The following is a 15,451-nucleotide window of genomic DNA, read 5'->3' as shown; positions in this document are numbered from 1 at the left end:
TGTGCTTCATTAGTGTCACGTGTGCAATACACACTTCACCTCCGTCATCGGCACCTGTATTGCTTTAATCTACGGATTTGCATTGTAAGACCCTGCGTAAATCGCATATAATGCACCACGAGACATATCGTTACCGATCCTCTGCTGACGGCCACAAAAATACTGAAGGAACGCCCGTCTGGTCCCCGACGCCCTGTGTCCGACGAGGAAAACTCTCCAAATGGTTCAACTTTTTCCTATTTATTGCACGTGTTCAAAAAAATATAATAATCACTCTATGCCGTCATTACAAGCTGCGTCACTCTGTGACTGTCTTTGGGGGGTAGGTAAGGGTTAAATATGCATCATTGTCAGTAACGATGGAAATGTTCTGTGCTTGCTGCTTCCAAATGCAGGATGAAGCTGGCCATAGATATAAGACATCTCCCTATTATTCTACTTTGAATCTGGAATTGCAGGATCTTTGAAGCCCCACCCACATTCTACCTTGGGACCTCCTCTTAAAGTGGCAGGAATTCCCATTTTTATGCAAATTTGCATAAATCCCACCCTGTGTGATTCAGCTTGCAGGGAAGTCTTGCAAAAAGACTTTAAAAAATTGGCACTGTTGGCAAGTATGAATTTATAACCAGGAATGGGTTCACTATTTATATGGAGATAAGCGGCTGCCGATCCCCATTCAGGACTGTTTCAGTAATCATGACAATTTTAATTAATTGTAATATCTCATGTCTATGGTCAGCTTCAAAGTGTGTCCTTAAAGGGTAAAGCACACTGCAATTGATAATACTATGAATAATGCACTAAATGTTCTTAAAGGGAATCTCCATCTTTTATCATCATGTCATTTTTAGATTTAGATGGTTAAAGCTTTTTTTCTGATACAGAGCTCCAAATCCCCTGCACAGTTATGCATAGCTGCCGCGAGCTGCCTCTAGAGGGAGCTCGCTGCATATTGAGCTCAATGTCTAACAGTATGCAGTGAGCTCCCCCTAGTGGTGGCTGCAGGCAGCCAGGATTTTATCATTTCGCTTTGTGTCTGTGTAGGGGATCTAGAGCTCTGGGTCAGACAAAGAAAGTTCAAATCTCCAGTGCTATAAAGCTATATGAAGAAATTAGCATACAATGTGGGATATTTAAATAAAAAATGGTATTCAAAGATGGACATTCACTTTAAGTTAAATGGTAACAATGTCATGGAGCACAGATTCCATCTTTCTCCTGTGCTCATTGTTGCCCCCTGCTGGCTAATGCGCTTCATAAGACTTTTGCCTAGAAGAGTTCGGAACGGAAGCGACAACTGCTCTGAGCTCATTTTTGGATTACCAAAAAAGGTTGTCAAAGGTTAAGCCCATTCCACCACTTTCCCTGCCAAACTAAGCAGAATATCTAAAGGACTACTACCCCTATGGAAAAAAAATCACAACTATGCTGTCCCCTATGGACAAAAATATAGATATAAGCACATAGTAGTATTTTTAGAATGAGCTATCTGAGTGATTTTTGTCGCCCTGCGCTGTGCTCTGGATTTTGGGGTTCAGTCTGTGCTTGAGGAGTGATCATGGTATACACGGAGTTCATGAGGCCGCTATGCACATATATAGTATATACCTATATAGAAAAATACTCTGTGGCTTGCAGCGTCATACAGCTGTTGTGTCCTTGGACGGCCATGTCGGGGTCCACTCTTGTAGATTCGTACAGAACACTCATAGATACAAATAACATTAGTCCATTTCTCAGAGGTTTGTGCGCTGCTTCTTCAGGACGCGTCACTGTTGAGGTTTGGCCTTCGCACGCCGCTCCGATAAATGGTAATTGGCGAAGAGGGGACATTATAGAGTTTTGAATTTTCATACAACCCAACGGTATAAGTGGGTAACACACCATTGAAAGATTTGCTGCTCTCAGTTGTGATAAAAAAAAGTTTTTGGGGAGCGAATAAGCCCCCATCCCCGGATCCTTCACTCAAACATCTCATAGTGACGAGTCTGCCTCACGCGAGGAACCATGTCCAATAGTAATCTGTTAATCAAGAAAACAGATGAAAATCAACAAAAAATAATAGACAATAGTATAGCTCTGTGATCGACAGCTCTGCCTGGACTTTACATCTCCTGTTATGCTGAGGTCTTCGTCTGTCTGTTCACCCCCTGCTCCTGTGTATTATATGAGGGCGCCATGAGGTCATGGCGGTGACCTGGGGGACTCCCTGTGATCTATCAATCACCCGGAGCAGAGGGAACGCAAATTGGGGTGAGATGGAGTTTCACTTTAAGAGGGAACTGTAATGCTAGGCTACCAACTGTCTTGCTTTGGTGGAATTGTCTATGAAAGAGGGTGAAAGTCTTATTCAAATGTATCCCAAAATGGGCATTTCTAGGAGGATTTGTGGGTTGCACATGTTGGGTCAGAGCTTAAAGGGAATATGTCACAGCCACTATCTCTGGCTGTGACCTTCCGTCCTTGCTCGTTCGGCGCTACTCACTGAAGTTTTGTTTCTGTGTGTTATTTGTGGTTCTGTATGGGTTAACTCCCCTGTGTTCCTATTAGGAGTTAATCCTCTCTGTCTGCTCCATGGGTGTGGCCTCTCTGCTGCACCCATGGAACCTGTATATAAGGCTGAGGTTTCCTCAGTTCTGTGGAGCTCTCCTGGTGTGTGTTGTCTTGTCCTGCTCCTTGTTTGTTCTCACTCTCCTATGCTGCTGACCCATGGGATCCGTGTCTGTCTGTGCTCTGTGGGTTTCCTACTTGTTCATTGATGTCCTCTTTCCTGTGTTTCTGTTATCTGTTCTGCCAGTTATGTTTTAGTTACCGTGTGTGTATTTATGTCTCTGTTCAGAAAGCCCTTGCTGCACCTTTCTTTGCAGCAGAGTGGCATGGGTAAGGCCATGCAGTTTACTACTGGTGGAGCAAGTCCTTCTCTGCTCATTGTCACTCCTGTTTCCTTGCTATGTACTCCTGATTGTGTTATTAGTTGCCCTGTTTGTATTTGCCTGTCTATGTTATGTATGCCTATGTGCCGTCGGTACCTTCTGGTACCTGTTGTCCATTCGTTCCTGCTGTCACTGTCTAGTTCACTCTCCAGAGTGGACCCTGGCAACTTCCTGCTGCAAAGCCTAACCCTACCATCTGGGGCCCTAGTGAATACCAGGAGTTGCTTAGTCACGCCCCTCTGGATTATTACTAGACAGTGGCGCAGTGGGGGTTTTCTCCCACTGTGCTGATGGTACATAGAGCTCATGTTTTGTCTGTGCTGCCTTCCCTGGTTTTTGTTTGTGCAATAAACTCTTGTGTGTCTGTACCTGATTTCCGTTTGTTTATTGCTTGACGACGCGGTGGTCTCTCCTGGGACCCCCAACTCGTGACAGAATATACACCTTCGGGGGCAATTTTTTTTTAATGATTGCATTTTATTCATTTTGGGCTAAAAATCATTTTTTCAGTTGGTCTTTATTAAAAAATATTTCGCCGTTCTGTCACAAAGGGTTAACTGTGTGAATTGTGCTTTCACTTTCACTTTGCGTCATCTAATAAAACCTTATCTCTGAAAAACTAACAGGTCATAGACACTTATTTAAGCCACATTCTTATCAGTAAGATAAGAACTGAGGTATAATGAGTGTTTATAATGTCTGAGATAAGAAATAACGACCCGGGAAAATACAGGGCCTGCTACTAGAGAATCTAAAGGCTGTACAGAGACAGGGGCTCAATTTTTTTTATAAAGACCGATTGAATTTATTTATTTTTTTAGCTCAAAATGAATACAATAATAATAAAAAATTGCCCCCGAAGGTGTACCATAGCCTTTAAATGTCTCATGGGTGGGGACATGCAAAATCTGTAACTGGGAGCTCCCTCATGTACCATTTATAAAATTGGGGCCCTCCTATTTGGCAAACAGGCTTTGGACCCTCTCAGACACCAGGGCCCTGGAGCCACTGCATACCTTACAGGGTTGCCCCTGTTGATTACAATCTACTTACTTGAGTCCATAACCCATAATTATTAGTCCGATCAAGATCCCGACAGATCCATCCAGGTACCAAACTGACGAGTTGTGCTTGTACACCTCGGCGCTAATGAGGATGGAGAATCCCATGATGCCGCCCACCAAAGAGTTAAATCCTGGAGAGAAATTGGCAAAATAAAAAGAATATTATAGCTACAGCAACTGCCAGCCCCAGCTGTGGTACCGCTAGGCACGATGCCCGGGCCACGTACAGAATTGTTCTGTGACTTCCTATTTATTACAAAATTATGTTTAGTACAAAATTTACTAACAAGAACCAACAAAATTTTAAATGCAGCTTTGGTTGTGATTAAGCACATTTTGCATAGTAGTGTGTCCCATTTTTTTTTACACTGTCTGTGCAGTGACAGATTATATGTGTGGACGGTCCCAGGGTACCTGTGGCCACCGAAACCATTAGAGTTACAGCCCATGGTGGTATGGCTGTGGCACTATTCATAGTAGAAGGGAGGGCGAGGGTGGAGGCTCAGATCCTCCACCTCCCCCACCATGCGGCAGCTCCCCTCCAGCCTTCTCACTTGCTGCACTGCATCCCTCAATCATTGGTAAATTTATTTTGGTGTCTGGTTTGGAGACTGAATTTACATTGCCATCCGGTCTGGTGACTGAAATTATTGAGGCGTCTGGTCTGGAGACTGAGTTTACCTTTATGTCTGGTCTGAAGACTGAGTTTACCTTTATGTCTGGTCTGAAGACTGAGTTTACCTTTATGTCTGGTCCGGAGACTAAATTTATTTAAGCGTCCGGTCTGCAGACTGAATTTATTTTGGTACACAGTGTAGAGACTGAATTTATTTTGGTATCCAATTGGAAGACTAAATTTACATTGCCGTCCGGTCTGGTGACTGAAATTATTGAGGTGTCTGGTCTGGAGACCGAGTTTAGCTTCATGTCTGGTCTGGAGACTGAATTTATTGAGGCGTCTGGTCTGGAGACTGAATTTATTTAGGAGTCCGTTCGTGTCCAGTCTAGAGACTCAATTTATTTACCCTTCCAGTTTGGGGACTGAACTTATTTAGTCATACTGTCTGTAGACTATCTTTATTTAGGTGTCCTGTCTGGAGACTGAATTTATTTTGCCGTCTGGTCCAAGGTCTGAAGTTATTTAGGGGCCTGGGGACAGAAATATTTTACCGTTCTGGTCTGGGGACTGAACTTATTTAGGGTTACTTACCAAACACAACAAATTGCAAAGTGGTGTCGGGACCAGGACCTATGGTCTGCCGACTCTGTATCTGTTTACTCGCCAACTTTGAAAATTTTGACATGAGGCTTCACTTAGAGGTGTCATACAATGCACCAAAAATATCAATCAAACAAGCAATATTTACTGGTGCAAATACATTGTATCGTCATGTGCGCCATTTTCGCCAATTATTGATAAATCGACCCCATAGTTTACACTGCTTCCTGCATCCTGAGAACCAGATACAAGGTAAAAAAAAAAAGGGCTTACACTGTATTATGAAGTGAATAATTTTTATTTCATTTGATTTATATAAAGCTTAGACTTCACACTTAAAATCCAAGCTGCTATATATAATAAGATCATACAAATAATATATAAAGTCACATAAATGTCCCATGTGAACCTGTCCTAACACTTCTGTTTTCTCTCTGGCTGTTAAGTATTCTGCACTGCCTTCATATTGTTTATTACATATCAATATTTGATTAAAGTTAGCAATTGTAATTTCCAAAATCACAGAGAGATCCTTCCTCGGCATGAATATATTAATGCGCCCTCAAGCACAAAAAAGGATTTGACAAATCTAGAGCCTTAAAGAGATGCTGTTTCCTAAAATGCTCCTGCAAAGTAAAAAATAATTACCCTGCTTGCTGAAGCTTCGCTTTAAAACTATATGGCAGTATTATAGTAGTAATATTATTGTACATAGGGGGCAGTATTATAGTAGTTATATTCTTGTACATAGGAGGCAGTATTATAGTAGTAATATTATTGTACATAGGGGGCAGTATTATAGTAGTTATATTCTTATACAAAGGATCAGTATTATAGTAGTTATATTCTTGTACATAGGAGGCAGTATTATAGTAGTTATATTCTTAACCATATTTCTTTTTATTGAAAGAAAAATCAGGGCTGTGACCCACACAAGACATTACATTGATGACAATATGGTACCAAATAGTTATCCAGCATACATGTCAAGTGTAAGCAATACAAAACAGTTATTATCATTGACCCTAGAGTGATAACCAAGAAAAGGAAGGGGGAAGGGGGGATCAGGAAGGGAAGGAGGGGAGGGAAACAAGGAGGTGATAAATTTCTGCTCTATTATGTAAAGTTTCTATAGACTTTCCATGGAGACCACAATTTTAAGAAGCGAGGGCGTGAGTTATTTTCCCAGTGCGCTAGCTCCTCAAAACGGTAGATCTGGTCTACTTTATCAGTCCACATAGGTAGAGTTGGTGGGGAGTCATTCTTCCACAGGAAGGGAATAAGTAATTTAGCTGCTGTGAGCAGCATCGTTGGAAGGTCATGTTTGGTGGGTGTGAGGGTATTGTTCGGACACCATAGCAAGATAAGCTTAGCATCCAGTGATATCTTAGTATTACATATTTGATTAACTAAAGCCTCAATTAAGGTCCAGAACGGTTGAATCTTTTGGCAGAGCCACCAAATATGTGACAAAGAGCCAGTGTCCAAGCCACATCTCCAACATTTTTCAGAAATTTCTGGGTTCAATTTATGCAAGAATTCAGGTGTTTTGTACCATCTACACAGGAGTTTAAAGGAATTCTCCTGAATCCTCACACAACGATTGAAGCCGTGTGAATGAGCTAGTATGAACGCTTTCTCTGGCTCTGTAAGGGATATAGAGAGCTCCCGTTCCCATGAGGCCACAAAACGAAGCTCCGGGGGCAGGGAGGAAAGCATTTCTTTATACATCTGAGATAATGGCCTAAGGGGGGGTTTTGTTGCCAAGACCTTCTTTTCAAGCCAGGAGGGCGAGCTACTATCAGAAAATGGTCCGATACACAGTTTGGTATCTCTTTGGAAATTTGCTAGGTGAAAAAAGGGTGCTGTTTTGACCTCAGGGAGGTCCATTACTGAATCCCATTTTAAACAGCCATCCGGGAGAAGGACATCCCGCAGAGGAATATCAGCGAGCTTAGACCAAATCCCGGAGGGGTTTAACACAGTTGGATGGATGTGGCTTTGCAGTAGTCTAAGCGGCATACGAGTGTTAGGGAAGTTAAAGATACGGGACTGAACCATTTTGGACCATTCCACCAACATGCCCCTCCAAACCGGGGACGTATAACAATGATTAGCAGAGATAGGCCTAATACCCCATAAAGTAAGCAATTCTTGGTTAGACAATAGAGCATTTTCAAGACGGGAGCAAAGAGAGCTAGATTGGCGAGACATAATAGTTACACATCTGCCTAGTTGTACAGCAGTATAATAAAGCTTCACATCTGGCATCCCAAAGCCTCCGAACCTCCTATCCCTTGTGAGGACAGAGTAAGCAATACGCGGTGACTTGCCATTCCAAAGAAAGCGTGTGAATACCCTACGTATTTCAGTAAAATATGAATTTGGAAGCCAAATAGGGAGGGATTGTAGCAAATACAGAAATTTGGGAAGGATAAAGGTCTTGATGTAATTTTTCCGTCCCACCCAGGAGACAAATGGGAGTTTCAGGTTTTGGAGATGTGTCCGGACCGTTTGAAGGAGCGGCAGGTAGTTAAGGGAAGCCAGATCTTGGACATTAGCCGAAACATGAGTCCCTAAATACACAATGTCTCTGGAGGCCCAAGTGAATGGAGCAGCACGCTTAAGATCATTAATCACTGCTTGTGGACAAGAGATATTGAGAGCCATGGATTTCCCATAGTTAATTTTAAAATTCGATATAAACCCAAAATCTTCAAATATGAACAGCAATCTGGGCAAGGCTTCCCTGGGGTTTGAGGTCATGATTAAAAGGTCATCCGCAAATGCTGCAGCAACGTGTGTACAGGAACCTATTTGTAAGCCCTTTATCTCTGGGTCCGATCTTATTCTACATAAAAGGGTCTCCATCACTAAGATGAATAGTGCAGGAGACAAAGGGCATCCCTGCCTTGTCCCGTTAGTGATGCGAAATGGTGGTGACAGTGTTCCATTAACTTTGACCATGGCAGAGGGGGTCGAGTATAACGTATAAATGGCAGTAATGAATTGGTCAGGTAGGCCAAACCTCGACAGGGCCCGCGACATATAATGCCAACTGACCCTGTCGAAGGCCTTCTCCGCGTCCGTACTTACTAGCACCAAGGGCTTAGATGATCTTTTAGCCCAATTTACAAGATGAAGAAGCCTTATTGTATTTTCTGACCCCTGTCTGCCATGGACAAAACCCACCTGTTCCTCATGGACGATGTCAGGCAGCACATCCTGAAGCCTAGTGGCCAAGATCTTCGCCCACCACTTCACATCACAGTTTAGCAGAGAGATCGGCCTATAGTTGCTGCAGCATGTCGGATCCTTATTCTCCTTATGTAGAACAGTAATATGTGCCAATAAGGAATGAGGGGCAAGGGAGCCACCAGTGAGAAGATAATTGCACAGGTTCCTGAAGCGGGGAATTAGAATATCTTTGAAGGATTTATAATAAGTGATGGGGAACCCATCTGGTCCTGGGCTTTTGCCCGAGGGGATGGACATGAGTACTTTGTGAATCTCTAGATCAGTGACAGGTCTAGTCAATTGAGATGCCTTGGCCGGGGCTATAGAAGGGAGATCTAAATTCTGTAGGAAGTTATCAGTAGCTTCTGAGAGATCACTAACAGATGCACCATCTGGGGGGGGTAGATTGTATAGGGTCTCATAAAAAGTACAGAATGCCTTAGCTATATCTGGGGTAGATTTATGTATTTTGCCTTTGGGGTCCTTAATAGAGGAAACAAAGGAGTCAGAGAACTGCTTCTTGGCAATGGCCGACATCAGTCTGTTTCCTCTATCCCCATGTGCATAGGCTTTAAATCGTGAGCGTAGGATCAGCTTTGCAGAGGTAATATTTAATAGGTTTTTTAAGTGCACTCTAGCTTCAGTTAGTTCGGTCAGGGTGCGCTTAGCCTGTGATTCCTTTTGAGAGGATTCAAGGCGAGCAATCTTCGCTAGCAAAGCGTCTAATGCCTGCGTTCTTTGCTTTTTTACATAGGCCCCAAGTGCAATTAGTTCCCCCCTTATAACTACCTTATGGGATTCCCATAGTATGGAAGGAGAAGGCGGGGAATCTGGTGTATCATTTAGCGCAAAAAATTCGGAAAGCGAGGCCCTGATTTTGCACGCGTGGGTGGGGTCCAAAATCAAGGTATCGTTCAAACGCCATAGGCGTTCTTTTCTCTGTGGTCCGGACAGGGAGAAGTTAATGATAACAGGGGCATGGTCGGATAACGTAATACTACCAATCCGGGCTCCAGAGACATTGCGAATATGTGAGTCAGACAAGAACAAATAATCTAATCTGTGGAATGACATCTTGGCATGTGAATAAAATGTATAGTCTCGACCATTGGGGTTTATAGTACGCCATACATCGAGGACCTTTAGTTTTCTCAGAGAAGTTTTAAGCCTTTTCAAAAGCTTATAGGACACAGATGGTCTACCTACTGACGTGTCTACTGCCGGTTCCAGAGCAACATTGAAGTCGCCTCCCAAAACTAACAGTCCATCAGAAAAAGATGACAATAAAGCAAGGGTCTGAACGAGCCATGGTACTTGGCCTCTATTAGGCGCATATAGATTAGCGAATGTAACTGGAGAGTCACCAACTACCCCCTTTACAAAAATATACCTGCCCTCAAGATCCGCTGAAGTATCGGTATGCTTAAAGGGAAGATTTTTGTGTATAGCTACACTGACACCTCTACTGGCGGAATCATGAGTACTATGAAACCACTGAGCAAACTTCCTGGGAGGAAGATTAGGAATTTTATTTGTCCTGAAATGTGTCTCTTGCAGGAAGGCTACCGAGACTTTATCCCTCAGAAGGAGAGAGATGGTTTGAGACCTTTTGCATGGCTCGTTCAGCCCGTGTGCGTTTAGAGAGGCGACCACAATTGAGGACATGACAATATATGTACTAAGGAGAAAAAGCACATATTATCCATGGAAATATCTGAGAGAGCACAGCATAAATGAGCAGGATGAGGAAAGGAGGGGAAAGGGGAACAAGTAAAATAGAATAAAATAAAGTAATATAAAATGAGAAAGGTAACCAACAACATGTCAGGCTGGTATAAAACCAGCTCAGATGAAATATTCATCTAGAGAAAAGTAGGTGCCTACCTATCACCATCCAAGACAGGGTTGGATTGGCGAGGGGGCAGGTAAAGCACCTTTGGTCTACAACAAAAAGGGGGAGACCAACAACAAAAAATACTTCCAGCACCGGAATCTATCCGGACATTACCCTGCAAATAGGGAAAGAAAAAGTTGCCTTCATGGAGGCAGAGTTCCAAAACAGCCGAAGAGTGTCCCGGTTAAGGTCTGGCTTCTCATACAAAACTCTAAGCCCAAAGTAAAAAATTGGCTCAAAAACAGGACAACCGTGAACAGGCCACTACCCTCCGCATAAAACACTATGCCGAGGGGCCGGGAGACAGTCATCTCTATAGTGGAAAAATGAAGTAGGACCTAATATTGGCAGTCCATGTTAGCAGACAAATAGTACTAATGTCACCTTGGTTTGAGCTCAGGTAAGGGCTCCGTCCATCCTGCTGCGACCCAAACGATCTGACTTGTTTGCGGATGCCGTCTGCCAAGAGGACACACGTGGCGGAATAGGCAGGGGGCCATCTTGATCGGCTGGTAGCCACGAGGGGATCTCCACCGGAGGGACATCCAGGGACCTCCAAACTGACTCTAGGTCTGCGGGAGAGCGAACTGTAAGTAGCTTTCCATTCCTGGAGATCGCCAGCCCAAATGGATATAGCCATCTGAACGGGGTCGACGTCTTCCTGAGGACTTCCAGTAAGGGCTTAAATAAGCGCCGCTTAGCCAGGGTAGATGGCGCTAGATCCTGGAACATCTGAATCGGCGTATTCTCATATTCTAGTACCTCCATTTCTCTTTGCCTTTTCAACAGTGCCGCGGTATCTACAAAACTTAGTAGGCCGCAAATCACGTCACGTGGCGGTTCTTGAGGTTTGGGCCTAGGGCGCAGCGCCCTGTGTATGCGCTCCACCACTATTCCCTCTGCTCTTTCCGGTTCAAGCATCATGGAAAATAACTCACGCGCCACTGTCGGCAAGGCCTCTGCCGCAATAGATTCAGGTAGGCCGCGTATGCGGATGTTGCGCCGGCGACTCCGGTTCTCCTGGTCTTCCAGTTTCAAGAAGGCATCGTTCAATAGGGCCTTGTGGGATGCTAGCACCTCTGATGCTTTGCCTTCATAGGTCAAAATGGCTTCTTGCGTGCCTTCTAATGTGACCACTCTCTGGCCTAGATGTTTTATGTCGTCTTTGATGTCTGCCAGATCTTGTTTGAGAGGCGTAAGGGCCGATTCAAGAACCCGGCGAAGGGTCCGCTCCGACAGAGGTGGCTCTCTGGGCCTTCTATCTGAAATATCAGAGCCGCTGCCCGCATCGGATAGTTCTCCTGCGTCGGAGTCATGAGCATTAGACGCCGCCATATTGGCGCCTTTCAGTGTGGCAGCTCTCGGCGTTTTCCGGAGAAACTTCTCCATCTCTGGCTGTTTGGAGTGCCGTGGGGTCGACTCTGAACTTCCTCTGATCTTCTCCTTGCCAGGTTTCCCCATAATAAAGTAAATTATAGGCTTATATAGGGCAAATGAGCCGGAATGCTGGAGGAGCTCAAGCTCGTGCGGCCATTCAGCTGCGTGGCTAGGCTCCGCCCCAGTAGTTATATTCTTGTACATAGGAGCAGTATTATAGTAGTTATATTCTTGTACATAGGAAGCAGTATTATAGTAGTTATATTCTTGTACATAGGAAGCAGTATTATAGTAGTTATATTCTTGTACATAGGAAGCAGTATTATAGTAGTTATATTCTTGTACATAGGAAGCAGTATTATAGTTATATTCTTGTACATAGGAGCAGTATTATAGTAGTTATATTCTTGTACATAGGAGCAGTATTATAGTAGTTATATTCTTGTACATAGGAAGCAGTATTATAGTAGTTATATTCTTGTACATAGGAAGCAGTATTATAGTAGTTATATTCTTGTACATAGGAAGCAGTATTATAGTAGTTATATTCTTGTACATAGGAAGCAGTATTATAGTTATATTCTTGTACATAGGAGCAGTATTATAGTAGTTATATTCTTGTACATAGGAAGCAGTATTATAGTTATATTCTTGTACATAAGAGCATTATTATAGTAGTTATATTCTTTTACATAGGAAGCAGTATTATAGTAGTTATATTCTTATACATAGGAGGCAGTATTATAGTAGTTATATTATTGTACATAGGAGCAGTATTATAGTAGTTATATTCTTGTATATAGGAGGCAGTATTATAGTAGTTATATTCTTGTACATAAGAGCAGTATTATAGTAGTTATATTCTTTTACATAGGAAGCAGTATTATAGTAGTTATATTCTTGTACATAGGAGGCAGTATTATAGTAGTTATATTCTTGTACATAGGAGCAGTATTATAGTAGTTATATTCTTGTACATAGGAGGCAGTATTATAGTAGTTATATTCTTGTACATAGGAGTAGTATTATAGTAGTTATATTCTTGTACATAGGAGCAGTATTATAGTAGTTATATTCTTGTACATAGGAGGCAGTATTATAGTAGTTATATTCTTGTACACAGGAGCAGCATTATAGTAGTTATATTCTTATACATAGGAGCAGTATTATAGTAGTTATATTCTTGTACATAGGAGCAGTATTATAGCAGTTATATTGTTGTACATAGGAGCAGTATTATAGTAGTTATATTCTTGTACATAGGAGCAGCATTATAGTAGTTATATTCTTGTACATAGGAGCAGTATTATAGTAGTTATATTCTTGTACATAGGAGGCAGTATTATAGTAGTTATATTCTTGTACATAGGAGCAACATTATAGTAGTTATATTGTTGTACATAGTAGCAGTATTATAGTAGTTATATTCTTGTAAATAGGAGCAGCATTATAGTAGTTATATTCTTGTACATAGGAGCAGTATTATAGTAGTTATATTCTTGTAAATAGGAGGCAGTATTATAGTAGTAATATTATTGTACATAGGAGCAGCATTATAGTAGTTATATTCTTGTACATAGGAGCAGTATTATAGTAGTTATATTCTTGTACATAGGAGGCAGTATTATAGTAGTAATATTATTGTACATAGGGGGCAGTATTATAGTAGTTATATTCTTGTACAAAGGATCAGTATTATAGTAGTTATATTCTTGTACATAGGAGGCAGTATTATAGTAGTTATATTCTTGTACACAGAAGGTAGTATTATAGTAGTTATATTCTTGTACATAGGAGCAGTATTATAGTAGTTATATTATTGTACATAGGAGCAGTATTATAGTAGTTATATTCTTGTACATATGAGGCAGTATTATAGTAGTTTTATTCTTGTACATAAGATGCAGTATTATAGTAGTTATATTCTTGTACATAGGAGCAATATTATAGTAGTTTTATTCTTGTACATAGGAGGCAGTATTATAGTAGTTATATTCTTGCATATAGGAGAAGTATTATAGTAGTTATATTCTTGTACATAAGATGCAGTATTATAGTAGTTATATTCTTGTACATAGGAGCAATATTATAGTAGTTTGATTCTTGTACATAGGAGGCAGTATTATAGTAGTTATATTCTTGCATATAGGAGCAGTATTATAGTAGTTATATTCTTGTACATAGCAGGCAGTATTATAGTAGTTTTATTCTTGTACATAAGATGCAGTATTATAGTAGTTATATTCTTGTACATAGGAGCAATATTATAGTAGTTTGATTCTTGTACATAGGAGGCAGTATTATAGTAGTTATATTCTTGTACATAGGAGGCAGTATTATAGTAGTTATATTCTTGTACATAGGAGAAGTATTATAGTAGTTATATTCTTGTATATAGCAGTATTATAGTAGTTATATTCTTGAACATAAGAGCAGTATTACAGTAGTTTTATTCTTGTACATAGGAGCAGTATTATAGTAGTTATATTCTTGTACATAGGAGCAGTATTACAGTAGTTTTATTCTTGTACATAGGAGCAGTATTACAGTAGTTTGATTCTTGTACATAGGAGGCAGTATTATAGTAGTTATATTCTTGTACATAGGAGGCAGTATTATAGTAGTTATATTCTTTTACATAGGGGGCAGTATTATAGTAGTTATATTCTTGTATATAGGAGCAGTATTATAGTAGTTATATTCTTGTATATAGCAGTATTATAGTAGTTATATTCTTGTACATAGGAGCAGTATTATAGTAGTTTTATTCTTGTACATAGGAGCAGTATTATAGTAGTTATATTCATGTACATAGGAGGCAGTATTATAGTAGTTATATTCTTGTACATAGGAAGCAGTATTATAGTAGTTAAATTCTTGTACATAGGAGCAGTATTATAGTAGTTATATTCTTGTACATAGGAGGTAGTATTATAGTAGTTATATTCTTGTACATAGGAGCAGTATTATAGTAGTTATATTCTTGTACATAGGAGCAGTATTATAGTAGTTATATTCTTGTACATAGGAAGCAGTATTATAGTAGTTATATTCTTGTACATAGGAAGCAGTATTATAGTAGTTATATTCTTGTACATAGGAAGCAGTATTATAGTAGTTATATTCTTGTACATAGGAAGCAGTATTATAGTTATATTCTTGTACATAGGAGCAGTATTATAGTAGTTATATTCTTGTACATAGGAAGCAGTATTATAGTTATATTCTTGTACATAAGAGCAGTATTATAGTAGTTATATTCTTTTACATAGGAAGCAGTATTATAGTAGTTATATTATTGTACATAGGAGGCAGTATTATAGTAGTTATATTCTTGTACATAGGATCAGTATTATAGTAGTTATATTCTTGTACATAGGAGGCAGTATTATAGTAGTTATATTCTTGTACATAAGAGCAGTATTATAGTAGTTATATTCTTTTACATAGGAAGCAGTATTATAGTAGTTATATTCTTGTACATAGGAGGCAGTATTATAGTAGTTATATTCTTGTACATAGGAGCAGTATTATAGTAGTTATATTCTTGTACATAGGAGGCAGTATTATAGTAGTTATATTCTTGTACATAGGAGCAGTATTATAGTAGTTATATTCTTGTACATAGGAGCAGTATTATAGTAGTTATATTCTTGTACATAGGGGGCAGTATTATAGTAGTTATATTCTTGTACATAGGAGCAGCATTATAGTAGTTATATTC

The 15,451-nt window shown here is 40.5% G+C and overlaps 1 protein-coding gene across 1 annotated transcript in view; it reads right to left on the bottom strand.

Annotated features, from left to right (window-relative positions):
• Positions 1–1,047: 1,047 nt before the first annotated feature.
• Positions 1,048–15,451, bottom strand: part of TMEM163 (transmembrane protein 163) — a 173,477-nt gene continuing 159,073 nt past the window's right edge. The window contains exons 7-8 of the mRNA XM_040441062.1: positions 3,990–4,131; positions 1,048–2,025 (exon numbers count right to left, since the gene is read on the bottom strand). Coding sequence (XP_040296996.1) covers positions 1,965–2,025; positions 3,990–4,131 — 203 coding nt within the window. The 3' untranslated portion in view covers positions 1,048–1,964. The remainder of the gene's footprint in view (positions 2,026–3,989; positions 4,132–15,451) is intronic.

This window comes from Bufo bufo, chromosome 7 (assembly GCF_905171765.1).
Source record: "Bufo bufo chromosome 7, aBufBuf1.1, whole genome shotgun sequence".
Classification (NCBI taxonomy): domain Eukaryota; kingdom Metazoa; phylum Chordata; class Amphibia; order Anura; family Bufonidae; genus Bufo; species Bufo bufo.
Note: the sequence above shows the minus strand (reverse complement) of the source record. Positions and strands in the feature narration are given on the sequence as shown.